The sequence below is a fragment of the Boleophthalmus pectinirostris genome, unplaced genomic scaffold, assembly GCF_026225935.1.
Source record: "Boleophthalmus pectinirostris isolate CB_2022bp ecotype Guang Dong unplaced genomic scaffold, ASM2622593v1 HiC_scaffold_23, whole genome shotgun sequence".
NCBI lineage: Eukaryota > Metazoa > Chordata > Actinopteri > Gobiiformes > Gobiidae > Boleophthalmus > Boleophthalmus pectinirostris.
The window spans coordinates 33,562,014-33,576,489 of NW_026571207.1; the positions used below are offsets into that span (position 1 = coordinate 33,562,014).

The 14,476-nt window shown below is 42.1% G+C and overlaps 1 protein-coding gene across 1 annotated transcript in view; it reads right to left on the reverse strand.

Annotated features, from left to right (window-relative positions):
* The window catches only part of fat2 (FAT atypical cadherin 2), a 230,789-nt gene that overhangs the window by 29,575 nt on the left and 186,738 nt on the right, over positions 1-14,476 (reverse strand). Inside the window, 1 exon segment of the mRNA XM_055158976.1 lies at positions 322-775. Within this exon segment, the coding sequence (XP_055014951.1) occupies positions 322-775 (454 nt within the window).

The following is a 14,476-nucleotide window of genomic DNA, read 5'->3' on the forward strand; positions in this document are numbered from 1 at the left end:
AAGTTGTTTATACATGTTTGCTTTGTGTTTTGTATGAGAGAGTGTGAATTTTATTTTCCGTTTTTTTTTTTTTAAATGGTAATTCTGGTCCTATAGCTTTTATTACAGCCACATGACACAAGAACAGCATGCAGATTGCGCTGAGAAAAAAAAAAAAAAAAGGATGTATAACACTTCATTAGGGGGTAAAAGTGGGAGTTTTAAGAATAAAATTAAGAATAAAATCCAGGCCAATTGCTCTTAGGTCTTGAAGGAGCTCACAAGAGTTCATTTTGTGTAATATAGGACCTTTAATGTTGAGAAATGTATGGTCTCACTCACCTCCGCTGACGTCTTCTTCACAGACTCCTCCGTTCAAACATGGCTGACCGCTGCACGCCCCGTCGCTCTGGCAACACTGGTAAACCCCAAACACCCTCCTCAGGCCAGGCCCCGCCCACTCCGCTCCATTGCTCACTCTGATTGGCTCCCCGTTCAGCTTCATGTCATCCAAGCAGCCGATAAAACTGCGGGACAGCCTCGGTGTCATCTCCGGGGAGATCTGGGTGGCGTTGGCGAACAGCATTGCACCGTGGGGAGAGGTCATGTGACACGGGTGGGGGATGTGGGCGGAGACTGTGGGCTGATCGTCCAATGAGAGGCTCAGGATGGTAGAGTTGACCTCCAGTAAGACGGCGTGCCATTGGCTGTCGGAGAGAGGGGAGGATCGGACCAGTAGGGACCCGGGAGGAGACTGTCCACAGCGGTATCGAAAGTGCAGTTCATCGTTGGTCAACTGTGAAAGAGACGAGAGAAAATATAAATACATAAAGTTAATGTTCAGTGCAACAGGTCACAATTTTTTGTTCTGTTTTAGTTCCATTGTCAGTGTGAATGTGGTACTCTGTCTGACACAGATGTAGAACCGAGGAAGAACAAATAAACAAACACACAAACAACGATTAGCCCTAAATTCCACAAAGAAAATAGCCCACCTTGTTTGAGAACCAAAACCTAAGACTTTCAAGCTGAAGTTAAAGTTCTAGAGGACGCAGAGGAGCGGTTGAAAACTAAGATATAAGGTCATTCCACGCCAAATCTCCAAATGCCCAACTATCTCAGATTTGACAGAAAAAATTCTAGGAGGTTCACACACACTTTCCAGTCCAAGTTCCCAACTCCTTATAGTTTTGTTATTAAAATATATTTTGTCAACTCTGCCCTGACCTGTTTTGAGCAGAGTTTTCCAAGGAGCCACTTTCAGATTGCTGTATCTGAAAAAACTATTGAAGGTAGGTCCTTCAAATTTTCAAGGGTAACATTTTGGCAAAAAGGTGTATGTTCAAAATCTAACCTCTGTCTTTAAAATTGCACTTTCCACAGTCCTTCAAAGATGCCCTCAGATTAGAAGAGCAGAATTTTCAAGCAAATTTAACCCCCCAGAAATCTGTAATAAACCAAAAGCACGTGTAAAAGTCCAGATTCTACAAGTACCGTATTTTCCGCACTATTAGGCGCACTGGATTATAAGGCGCACTGTCATTAAATGGTCTATTTTCCAACTTTTTTCATAAATAAACCGCACTGGACTTTAAAGGAAACACAACAGTTGGATGGGTCAGGGGGACTTTATTTGTCACGTTCACGGTGACTCTAGGCTTTGTTCAGTTGTGGTGTGTAAGGAGGGTGCTGTCTGGGACCAATGGATTGTCGGCGTGTTCGCAGTGACTCAGTTGTTCAGTCGTGTCTAGAAGTGGCACATTGCACTCGCTTTTTCGGTTCGTTCCTCCGTTCCGTTCCTCGTCGGCGTGGAGTGATGAGTGTGGCTGCGTGTGTGTTTCGCTGTGCGGTCGCTGTCTGCTCCGTGTGTGTTTGCGTGCGCTGTGGCTTTGTAGTGATTTCTTTACTCTAGAAATCACGTTTGTTTACCTCCAGTGCGCGTTCAGAATTACTGTTGAAGTGACCTGTCGAGAAATATTTTAGCGATCGATGCGTCAGTTTTTAGACCCTTCGTCTGCTTCAGTCGCGCCATCGCTGGAAGGAATCTCCAAGAATCACCTCAGTTTGTCTTCGCTCCTTTTCCCCTTCTCTTCTTCTTTCAACGACCTCAAAAATGGACTTTCTTTTGAGGCGAACTGGTCGTGGATTCTCATCTGTCATCGCAGGTGAGGAAGCGACAGTTCGAAAAAGCCTCTAAGAACCGCTGCATAAACCACGTAATCCCAGCGCACCGGCGAGTTAGTTTCACTAGAAACGTAGGGAGTTTGATTGACAACCTAACAGCCAATAGATAAAGAGGGAGCCTCATTATCTATTGGCTGATGTTTATCTGGCCTCACTACGCCGACAGTTGATAGATTTTCATTCTTTTTTTTTGGTCATCATAATTACAAGGCTGCTGTGTCTCTGTAATGGTATTTTAAACTTTCAATGACAATTTGAAACAAAAAAAAATATCCTCCATACAACCTTTAAGAGCGTGCCCAATAGTCCGGAAAATACGGTACATTTGCCAAATTTTAATCCTTGAAAATTTTAAGGACCGACCTTAAATAATTTTTTTGATACAGCAAAAAAACAACAACTCAAATCAGGTCAGGGGGGATTTGACAAAATATTTTTAATGACAAAATTATAAGGAGCTGGGAGCTAAAATTTGTGTGTGAACCTCCTAGAATTTTTTCAGTCCAATCTGTGACGGTCGGGCGGGGACATTCGGAGAGTTTGGCATGGAATGACCCTATATTTCATTTTTTCCTACATACATACAGTATTTGGAAGCTTTTCTGTTCTTGCTGAATCACCACTGAGCCTATTTGTCCAGTGCAACATCCATATACTGTAACCCATCAAATCCGTGACCTGAACTTATGTTTGCCATCATCTCATCATCGTGTAGCGCTTGTTCTCTCTCTTTCCTCTCCTCACTCATTCTTTCTTCTCGCTTTCTCTTCTTTCTACCCCTCCTTTCTCTCCATTGGGTTTACTCTTATTTTTTTCAGTATTCACTAACACCTTCCCTCCTTCGTGTGTTTTTGTCCTCTCAGCAGTCTCTCTCTCTCTGCTGCTCCTTTTATCTGTTTATGTTTTCTTTACGTATCATCGCTCCTGTTTAAAATACCAGCGCATGTGGGTCTTATACAAACTGCCACGCCATCACGCTGTGGGCCCTGCATTATTCATACACGCTCCTTAATTGCGCGCTGGACAATGAGCGCTTTTCCTCAGTGTAGTAAGACGAGTGTACAGGGAGTTTACTGTAACAGATCCTTTATTCCGACCGTAAATACCACTTCAAGAACATGTTTTAATGAGGTACAAGACGAGCGGCAATGATCCGAGCTATAGGAATGGAAAGTTTATGGTAAATGTGCAATATTATACTGTTTTATGATGTTGTTTCCTCATCACGGACAGATCTGGAGCAGTGTTTTGTTTCATTCACACACGTTTAACGCACAAACCCTGCACATTTAGGCTGAGTTCTTCTCTCAAACAGAAAACACTCTGTTCCACCTTGTGCTCCACTGTGTTTTTAAACTCCACACACCTTCACTAGAATCATTTGGATAATTGCAGCCTTAGAATTGCCAATCTCTATTGAACTAGCTGTTAACTTGAAAACTACCACTTTATGACATCAGAAGGTGGAACGGAGCATTTTGAACAGTGGGGATGTAGACAGAATAATAATAAAGGATTATTCATACATGTGTGAATAAAACTAAACACAACTCTTGTATGTTTTTGATGAGGTAACAGCATAATAACATGTCTTAAAGCACATAAGAGTCACTTTGTGTAATATAAGACCTTTAACCAACCAACCGTAAATAAATAAATGAAACAGTAAAGTTATTGGTCAATCACTTAACATATTAATGAGCATTCACTAATGGATAACTGTCCCAGAGCAGAACAGAAAATGGGAAATGGTCACATTTTTACATCAAGGAACCATTCACCCATTCAGGGCACTCAGACACCGTCTTGCCCAAGGACATCACAGCGTTTATCAGTGGGAGCTGGAACCGCACCACCAACCTGTGGGTCAGTGGATCTGACCACTCAACCAATGATGCTTATGCTGAGAGCCTTCGGATGAGAGGGCAAACACAGAGCTACTGTCGCCCCACTCTCATCCCAAACCAAACATTTAGCAGCATATCTTTATATCTTTAATCCAAGTTTGACTAAGTGCTGCTTTCATTATATAATCTGTGGGTAAAAAACAAAAGTTCATTTGCAAACCCAGATTTAAATGGCATCTTCTTTTATGGATAATGTTGGATAATGTTGCTTGAAATAAAGTTATGTTAATTTTAGATCTACAAACCAAATCAGATTAGGACAGGCACATGCACTGTATTCTGAAGAGGGATTATTTTCTGTCATGTTCAAACATACTTGTGTGTTGTTTTGCAGGTTACAGTGTGAATCTCATTGAAATGTGTGCAGTGCTGTGATAAAGGGGACAGAGCGTGAGCGCGCTCTGTTCACAGAATCAAAACAGGACTCAGAGGAGCCGTGTTTGTCTGTGAATGTCTCTGTAAAACACATGATCTGCATACATTTACTTGAACACACAGATGGGAGACTTACATCTGTGTGTTAAAGAGAGGAAATACACGATATCAACAGGCAGGGTCTCACGCTTTCAAAAATACTGGTGTGTAAACATGTGCTCATGAATAATCATTATGATTGGATTTTATATAGCAGTGGATTTAAAGATATGTGTACACATGCATTTGGTATGGCACGTTTTACAACGTAAACAGACTGAAGTCACTGCAGAGATGCCATCTTGTCTTTTGTGACCTGAACTTGTGTTTTCTATCATCTGCTGTCATGTAGCACTTGTTCCCTCTTTCCCTCTCTTTCTCACTCTCCTCTCGCTCACTCTCCTCGTTTAAAAAATACTACGATGCAAATAGATGTTTATGAACAATGATTATGTTTTGAGTTTATGTAGCAGTGGATTCAAAAAACTGTGTACAGTTTAGCAGATTGGTACATTACATTTTACAAGCTCTTTTTACACTTATAGTGTTTTGGTCCTGGTTTGGTCCTGAGTTAGTCCTGATGTAGACTCAGTTTGTACCTGTTCTAGTCCTGATGTAGACTCAGTTTGAACCTGTTCTAGTCCTGATGTAGACTCAGTTTGTACCTGTTCTAGTCCTGATGTAGACTCAGTTTGTACCTGTTCTAGTCCTGATGTTGACTTGCTCTGATCCTGGGTTAGTCTTGATGTAGACTCGGTTTGGTCCTAGGTTAGTCCTGACATAGACTTGGTTTGGTCCTGGTTTAGTCCTGATGTAGACTCGGTTTGGTCTTGGTTTAGTCCTGATGTAGACTTGGATTGGTCCTGGGTTAGTCCTGATGTAGACTTGGACTGGTCCTGGGTTAGTCCTGATGTAGACTTGGTTATGGCCTGTTCTAGTCCTGATGTAGACTTGGTTATGGCCTGGGTTAGTCCTGATGTAGACTTGGTTTGGTCCTGGGTTAGTCCTGATGTAGACTTGGTTTGGTCCTGGGTTAGTACCTAAAAATCCATGCTGTTTCTCAGTCCTTAATGTTGTTTTTTCCACTTTTTTTTCCATGTTTGTTTTTGGCACAAACATACCATGCGTCTCTCTGAATGGTTAATCCACCTGTCAGTCACGCCCTCTGGATTCAGGGAGACGGGACACAGCTCCAGGTCCGCTCGTAACGTTTTGTCCTCTCTCTCTCTCATTCTCCCTCCGTCTTTCTCTCACTCCTCTCGGCCTTGTCCATGCAGATGAGAGCCGACACCGATCTCAATGTGATTTAATAAACGTTTAAAACTCCCACATCAAAGTGCATCAGATTCACTCAGGATTCGAGCTGTCGAGGTCCACTGACTCCAGACCAGTTAGACCCTCCCCCCCTCCTCTCTCTGTCTCTCTGCCACATCTCATCTAACACAACAAGTCACCTTCACACGCCACGAACACTAACGCTAAACTTAACCTATCTACATTTCAAAGGGAGAGTGAGATGTTACAGAAGTGAAGTCAGGGGCGGAAACATCAATCTCTATTAAACTAGACACACTGAAGTATTTTTTTTATAAAGCTGCTCACCCTGTAGTATAAATCTCTACAAACATGTTCTGAAATCTCTCTGTGTGTCAAATGCCCTTCCTGTGTGTCTCTCCATGGGCTGTGATTCTGTATAAAAGCTGCAAGCCTGTAGTTTAGAGCACTAGAAATGAGAATGCAACAAATCAAAATATCTGTAATTGGGTTATTTGTGAAAAAATACCTCAGTTGTCCAGGTAGAATCCATGGCAAAAGAGAAAATCAGTTTGTTGACTGGACAAAAGTTTGATTGAAGATGTTTTGCAGCTTGGATCAGTCGACAACAGATTTTCTCCTTTGCTACGTAATTGGGTTATAATACACCAGGGGTCTCCAACCTGTAGCTCGGGAGCTACCAGTATCCCCCCCCCCCCCCTTCCAAGTAGCTCACCAAGGGGTTTCAGAATTATACGTATTGTGCTGAATAACCCAAATTTGATTTATTAACTGCCTATTTCCATTGTAAATGTACCATTTTGATGCCTAATTTTGCCTAAAATTGGATAATGGTTTATGTTTTATATAGATAGATAGAGATATATATTATACATTGTGTGTACAATATTTGTTACTGGCCTTTGAATGTGCTCATTAGTATCTTGGCTTCAGTATTTCATGATTTAGAACTTCACATATTGCGTAATTGACATTACTGCAGCTCGCCAACTACTGGCAGCAGAGGGAATTACCAGGTGGAAAAAATTACCATGTGGAGAAAATGTAACTAGATAATGAGGAACATCCCCTGACATTCTGATGTAAACATGCAGTACAAATATAAGTGATTTGACAGAAGATTTTATGAAAATAAATCTGGTGGTGATTTATGGGTTGTGCAGAGCTTCTATCTGTGACATCACAATCCTGGAGATTTTTTGCTGCTCAAAAGCAAAATATATTTAATGAAACCAGCATGAATGAAAGTAAACAGAACTGGTATGTTTTTAATATCTGTTATTTTAAACCTAACCAAGCTAACTAAAATATTGTGTTTTTTAGACAACAAGGCGACCTTAAAACCTTTTAATTTTCTCAAAAACTGACAGTGCACCTTATGTATTAATTCTGATTGTGTTTACTGACCTCCACTGAGCTGTGTCCTTTAGTCTGACAGCAACAGCACAACAAGGAGCGAGCCTTTCAGCGCTTATAGTTTATGCAAATTAGCCATGTGGTTTTAAGTTTCTGTAAAATGTAAACAAATGTGCTCAAAGCTGAATTAAACACATTATTACTCAGTGTATATTTGAGTCGTCCTCGTAGGAAAAAACAAAACAAAAAACAACTTAAATGATCCACCCACTCAGGATCAGTCTCAAGTGTCGTCTGTTTGTTTCCTTTAAAGCTCCTTATAATCCGATGCATCTTATGTATGAAAATAGACGAGAGAATTCAACATTACTGATACTGCGCCTTTTAATCCAGTGCACCTCATAGTCCAAAAAATAAGATACTAAAAATACAACTTTAATAGACATACAAAAAGACTCAAAGCTAATCGAATACAATACTGTGCACGTGAATAAAAAAATACAAGGCTACAAAATCATTATGTACAATAGGGGGCTGTGTCTTACAGTTCAAGGTGCCTCTGGGACCTTGATGCTCTCCAATATCACATCTTTATTACATAAACATGAGTCTACGAACAAAACCCCGCCAGCTCCATGTGCGAACCATAACACAACCCGCTACATCAAAATAAATTATGCAAACAGCAGGGTCATTCTTGTTCAAAATGCTAACCGGAGCTTCTGTTAGTGCACAGTCTGTAGTCTCCGGTGAATTCGGTTGCGTGTGTTAAATCTGTAGGGAAGAATAGGCTTAAAGACGCGTACACGGATGTAGCATGATAATAAAGCCAGCCAATACACAAACTACTATCTGCGGGGAAAAGCTTTAATCTGAGTTTGTATGAAGCGGTGACAAACTCTCCTCAGATGACCATGTTAGACAATTCCATTTGATGCTGCACTACAACGTCAAGCAAAGAAACCCGGAAAACCCCCAAGAGGACGCGAGCTGCAAAACCTTGGAAGAGAATCAGAATGGTTTTTGAAGTCGACCCAAGAAGGAAATTAATAGAATATTCCGGTTGAGTGCTCCGGAATGTCACAGCGGCGAAGAAGGGAAAAGTAAAATCGCAAAGGGAGAATTGTCACGTGGAATGACAAGTGTTACGAGTACGATCTGCGTTAAAGGGCCTGATCATAAGATTTAAAGGTGCACTATGGAACTTTTTGGTTGAGGGTATGTGGAGATGTCACTGATCTGTCTCGAATGTTCCACAGTTTGACATTAAACAACTGTACTTTACATTTATTCAATTACAAGTGGTTTTATAGCTCAAAACTACCAAAAAAAACCCAAAAACAAAACAGTGCGCGGGGTCGTCTCTCCACAGATCTGACCTGTAATTTGGACTGGTTTGGTCGCCATGAAGATAGAAAGGTTTAATACCATACTGTGAAACATTCCAGAAAAAGCAATAACATCTTAACATTCCACCAGGAAAAGTTACACAGTGCACCTTTAAATTTTGATTTGAACAGGAGTTTCAATCCCAGTTCTGATATTAAAGGCCCTGTGCCCAATTATTATAATTTTTTTGTATTGTCCCTAAACAGAATAAGTTGTCTGTGTGCTGTCTGCATCTAATTACCGTAAATTCCGGACTATAAGCCGCTACTTTTTTCTCACACTTTGAACCCTGTGGCTGATAAAACGATGCGGCGAATATATGGACGGATTCTTTGTTTGGCACATTGTCCATTCATATAAACGGTCTATGGTTTGACAACACAGTAGATACACACACTCTGAGAGCAGAAAACGCCGCTGTCTGTGCGATTACACATGGATCTAGGATTAACATGAAGTTGATACACCAACTAGTGATATTGTCAGCGCACTCAAATAGTTCATCGCCGTATGATCGAATAAGTTCTGATGCTAAATGGACATTAGTGAGGGGGATACGTCTTACCCGTGTGTGTAAATGATGAGAAGGAACGTCTCAAACTTCAGCCGGACATCCACTCACACCTGATTGACAGAACTAGCCCCGCCCCCGAGAGAGTCTGAAATCTGCTGAAATCCTCCAAGTCACTGACATGATACAGGCAGAACAGAGACTCTTTCTGCAGGAGACATGTGCAGTAGAGCGTGGGGAGAGACGGTGGTGATGTGCCGAGGAAGGTTTGAACAGTTATTTTGCGCTTCATGCATACACTCTCCTCATGGAAAACACACGAAGAAATACAGATGATGCAGCTTTTAAGATAATGGTGACTGATGTGGTCGAAGAAGGAAACAGTGCTGCTGCACATGAACTCGACATCAGTGAGTCGATGGTTTGATGGTGGCAGCGTGACGAACTGACTCAACGCAAAAAGATGACAAAAGCTTTGACGTGATAAAAGCAGACGGTCTGAACGTTCTTGAAGACGTGGACACCTGTGGCTTATATTCAGGTGCAGCATATATACAGTATGTACAATTTTAAAATTCTGTTAAATTTTTTTGATATTCAGGTGTGCTCAATAGTCCGGAATAAAGTATAAAATGTTTTATTGTCAGAAAATCAGATTTAGTCCTGTTTTAGTCCTGTTTAATCCTGGTTTAGTCCTGGTTTAGTCCTGGTTTAGACCTGGTTTTAGACTTGGTTTAGACCTGGTTTTAGACACTGTTTAGACCTGGTTTTAGACCTGGTTTAGACCTGATTTTAGACCTGGTTTAGATCTAGTTTAGACCTGGTTTAGATCTAGTTTAGACCTGGTTTTAGATCTAGTTTTAGACCTGGTTTTAGACCTGGTTTAGACCTGGTTTAGACCTGATTTAAACCTGGTTTAGACCTAGTTTAGATCTTGTTTAGACCTGGTTTTAGTCCTGTTTTAATCCTGGTTTAGACCTGGTTTAGATCTAGTTTAGACCTGGTTTTAATCCTGGTTTGGACCTGGTTTAGATCTAGTTTGGTCCTGGTTTAGTTTCTGGCAATGAGTGGAATTACCGAAAAAAAAGAAAAAAGGGGGGGATACAGCCCAAAATGCGAAAACAGGAAAATACCGCCATGTAATCCATTTATTTCAACAAAGTAACTGTAATCCAATTACCACTCACTGAAACAGTAACTGCAACTGAATACAGTTGCTCATAATTTGTACTCTGATTACATAACTCCAGTACATGTAATCTGTTACTCCCCAACACTGTGTAATGCTCTGTTGCCAAGATTCCACATGTTCTGAGGAAATGGAGCAGATCACAGACAGAACAACACAGAGGACGGACAGAAGCCTCCGTGTGGATCCGTACACATGTAGTAGAGCGTAAATCGTAAATGAGCCTTAAGACAGTAAAAATCAGGTACAGTGCCTTTATGAATAATTCATGTTGGAGCCTGAGACGAGCGTTTCCTCAATGAATGACACGCTCCCCGTATACTGTACACGGCTAAAATGAAGCGTATGTAGAAAGACGGAAAAGAGAATTTGAAATATGTCAAAATATATGATTGCATTTGTGTGAACTGCTGAAGAAGGCACAGTGTTTTGTCAGTCAGCATGTGTGCAATTTGCTTTGAGCCTAGTTTTATCATGGTACTTTCGATCTGCATTGTGATATTAATATGTTTCTATGTATTTGAGCAAAATTGCAAACATGTTTTACCCCAGTACAGATGTAAATTGTATACACAGCTCTTGAGGTCAAAATAAGTCTGCTACGTTCTGTCTAATCTAATCACAGAGTGTTTTATTGTTCCAAAATCAGGATTAGTTAGGCTGCTAGTTGTTGTTAAATTCTTTAATTTGAATCCACCTTATTCAGCCCTGTGCACTTTTGTCTCTAAATGCTCCTAAACTGTGGCCTGATTCAGTCTAATGCTGCGAGGTCAGACGGTTTGTGAAACCGTCTGACCTCGCAGCATTAGACTTTGTTCGCTCAATGGTAGGTGGGAACTTTTTTTATTTAACCAATCGCTGCTATTTGGTCGTGGCATATGTAATGCGCCGCTAACGGGGATAACTGGTATATTAAGCTTTTCCCAAATCCCATAGGAAGAAGGACAATAACGTCTTTCCCCTTGATCAAATTCACCAAACATTCTCTTTATTTGGGCTTTAAATCCTCGATCTCGGGAATCGTTGCCACACAGAATGTCTGTCTCTTTGCTGATTAACTCGTGCTTCCGGGGTTTTTGCAAACTGTCTAGTGCAGGGGTGATTCCGCGATTCCGGGTCCAACACATGCGGCTGAACGCACTGTATCTCCATGATGAATAGAAGTTTATTCTTACCACTATCAGGGAGCACATCTGTCTCCCCCTCCCTCCCTGAGATGGGCGGAGGAAGGGCGGCTCACTCAGAGCCTATGTCACGTTTGGAGGGCGGAGCCTGTGTTTTCTCAGGACGGGCGGGGGATGAGTAATAGTCGGTCTTTCATAGTTCCTGGTCTGTGATGCCTCCAAGAAATCAGTAAGATTTCAGAACTATTGTGTAATGGATGTTCCAAAACCCAAATTGTGCTTGTTTATGTGCAGAAGATACAATGTGAAAAGAGTTATTTTGCATGAATATGAGCACTTTAAAATGAACTAGTTCTGTTTATCATGTTTTAAGATGGTCAAAATCAGATACTTCGCCCAAGTTTTACGGGTGTACTGTGTAACTTTTCTGGTGGAGGGTCCGTCAAAAGCTTTTCTTCATGATATTATTGATTTTTCCGGAATGTTTCACCTTTCTATCTTCATGGAGACCAAACCAGACAAAGTTACAGGTCAGATCTGTGGAAAAGCGACCCTGTTCACAGTCAGAATACTGTTTTTCTAGATATTTTTGAGCTATAAAACCACCTGTAATTGTATAAATGTAAGATAGAGCTGTTTAATCCCCATAGAAACAAAGAGGTGACAAACGCCTAACCAAAAAGTTACTCGTTATTACTGCACCTTTAACTCAATTAATCACTCATTTTCCAGCTAATGTAGTAATTATAATCATCTCTGCGCATTTTTGAGTGAAGAAAGTGTGCGTTAGAGCAGAGGAGGCGTGTAAATCCTGGGGCACAGCTGGTATTTGACAGCGTCGTGTCTGAAATGTCACAGATGCAGAGATGTGTTTTTGTGAGTGTGTGGACAGGTGACAGCTCTGACCCAGATAAACTCTGCACACAAACACTGTTCAGATCAATGAACATGACTCAGACACACAGCAAACGGTTAGAGACGCACAAGGAGCCGGGCCATCTGAGCTAAATATATAATGTAGATTGGTTAAAGGAGAAACATGGAACTTTTAGTCTGACCGGCTTATCGGGCGCTATTGCTTTTCCTTGAATGCTCCACAGTATGGCATTAAAGAGTAAACAACACACGGCAAGAGGCCAGTCGTCAACACTAAAAAGACTGCATGAATGTCTAGTAGGTTAGTTTAAGGTGCACTGTAACTTCACCTGCTTTCCAGATGTCAGTACTTTGCCTGTAATGTTCCACAGTTTGGCATTACATTTAATCAGACGGAACATGTCATAAAGCAGCGGTCGGTAACCACATGTGGCTCTTTCCTCCTTCTGTTGTGGCTCCCTGTGACTTTAGAAAATAAATAATGAGTATTTAATTACAATGTATTTTTATTTTAGTTTGTTCATTTTTAAATGTAATTCTAAATTTGTAGATAATGGTACATCTTGTAACATTCAAGTAAAATGTTTTTAATATTTTTGTAGCTCAAAATATGCATCACAGCCACTGATGGACTTACTGGCACCTACACCAGCAGCATGATTTATTGAGCTTTTCGACCCCTGGTAGGTAAATGATGGATAAATCCAAGAAACTCTCAATCAAAAAAGTTTCTGAAGAAAACAGAACGTTTAATGCTATGTTGACAGATTCATTTGTTTTCACGGCTGATGACATTGGTACATGTGGTTCTACATGTGATAAAATTATGCTAGAACACAGAAGCAAACGCATTTTTGGTTCACTGTGGGTCGATAATTTAAGTTTGGACTTTTATTTCCTACGATGAGAACTTAAATAGTCACTGAGTATTTCATTTGAAAGTAAGCATCAACCAAGTGTCTTTTTTTTAGTTCAAAATGTTTTTGTTTCATGCAGAAATAAAATCCACTGTTCTATGTAAATCCGTGTATCATTCGTTCATTCGTTTTTCAATATAAAACTAAAAATAAGAAAACGAAAAAACAACAGTTTTCTTCGTTATTTGTCTCCAAAACCAAAATGAAAAAACGGATAACGATTCGTTTTTTCAGTTTTCGATTTTGTGTTTAAATGAAGAATGGAAAAAACGGATAACGGCCCGTTTCCCGTTTACGTGACTTCCGTGACTTCCGTGACTGCGATACCGAACTTTTACACCGGGTACGTACTGAACTAGGACTGATCCAGGTCCGAGACCAGATCGAGACCAGAGCGGGACTGAGACCGGGACCAGACCAGGACCAGAGCGGGACTGAGACCGGGACCAGACCGGGACCAGGGCGGGACCAGGGCGGACTCCGAGCTTTGACTCCGAGTCTCCACGGGGTCCGAGCCTCAGCTTCGAGCTCCTGTCCTGCCGTGGGCTCTGAGCCTCCGGTCTGGTCCCGGTCTTGTCTCGGTCTCGGTCTCAGGCCCGCTCTGGTCCCGGTCTGGTCCTGGTCTGGTCCCGGTCTCAGTCCCGCTCTGGTCCTGGTCTGGTCCCGGTCTCAGTCCCGCTCTGGTCCTGGTCTGGTCCCAGTCTCAGTAGCGCTTTGGTCCCGGTCTAGTCCCGGACCTGGTCCATTTGAACCAAAAGCTCTTAGTTTGATTCATTTTCATTGGTGTGAATGCGTCAGTCGGAGGCTTTGCACCACCTCGGAACCAGCCGCGGTTCTTGAGCGCGGAGGACCAGAGCAGCTCTGTCCCGGTCTCAGTCCTGCTCTGGTCCCGGTCTGGTCTCGGACCTGGATCCGTCCTGATTCAGTCCGTATGCGGTGAGACTGGGACCAGACCGGGACCAGAGCGGGCCTGAGACCGAGACCGAGACAAGACCAGGACCAGACCGGGACCAGACCGGAGGCTCGGAGCCCACGGCAGGGCCGGAGCTCGAAGCTGAGGCTCGGACCCCGTGGAGGCTCGGAGTCAAAACTCGGAGTCCGGTCTGGTCCCGCTCTGGTCCCTGTCTGGTCCCGGTGTGGTCTCGGTCTCAGTCCCGCTCTGGTCCCGGTCTGGTCCCGGTCTCAGTCCCGCTCTGGTCCCGGTCTGGTCCCGGTCTCAGTCCGTACCCGGTGCAAAAGTTCGGCATTGCAGTCACTGAAGTCACGTAAACGGGAAACGGCCGTTATCCGTTTTTTTCCATTCTTCATTTAAACACAAAATCGAAAACTGAAAAAACGAATCGTTATCCGTTTTT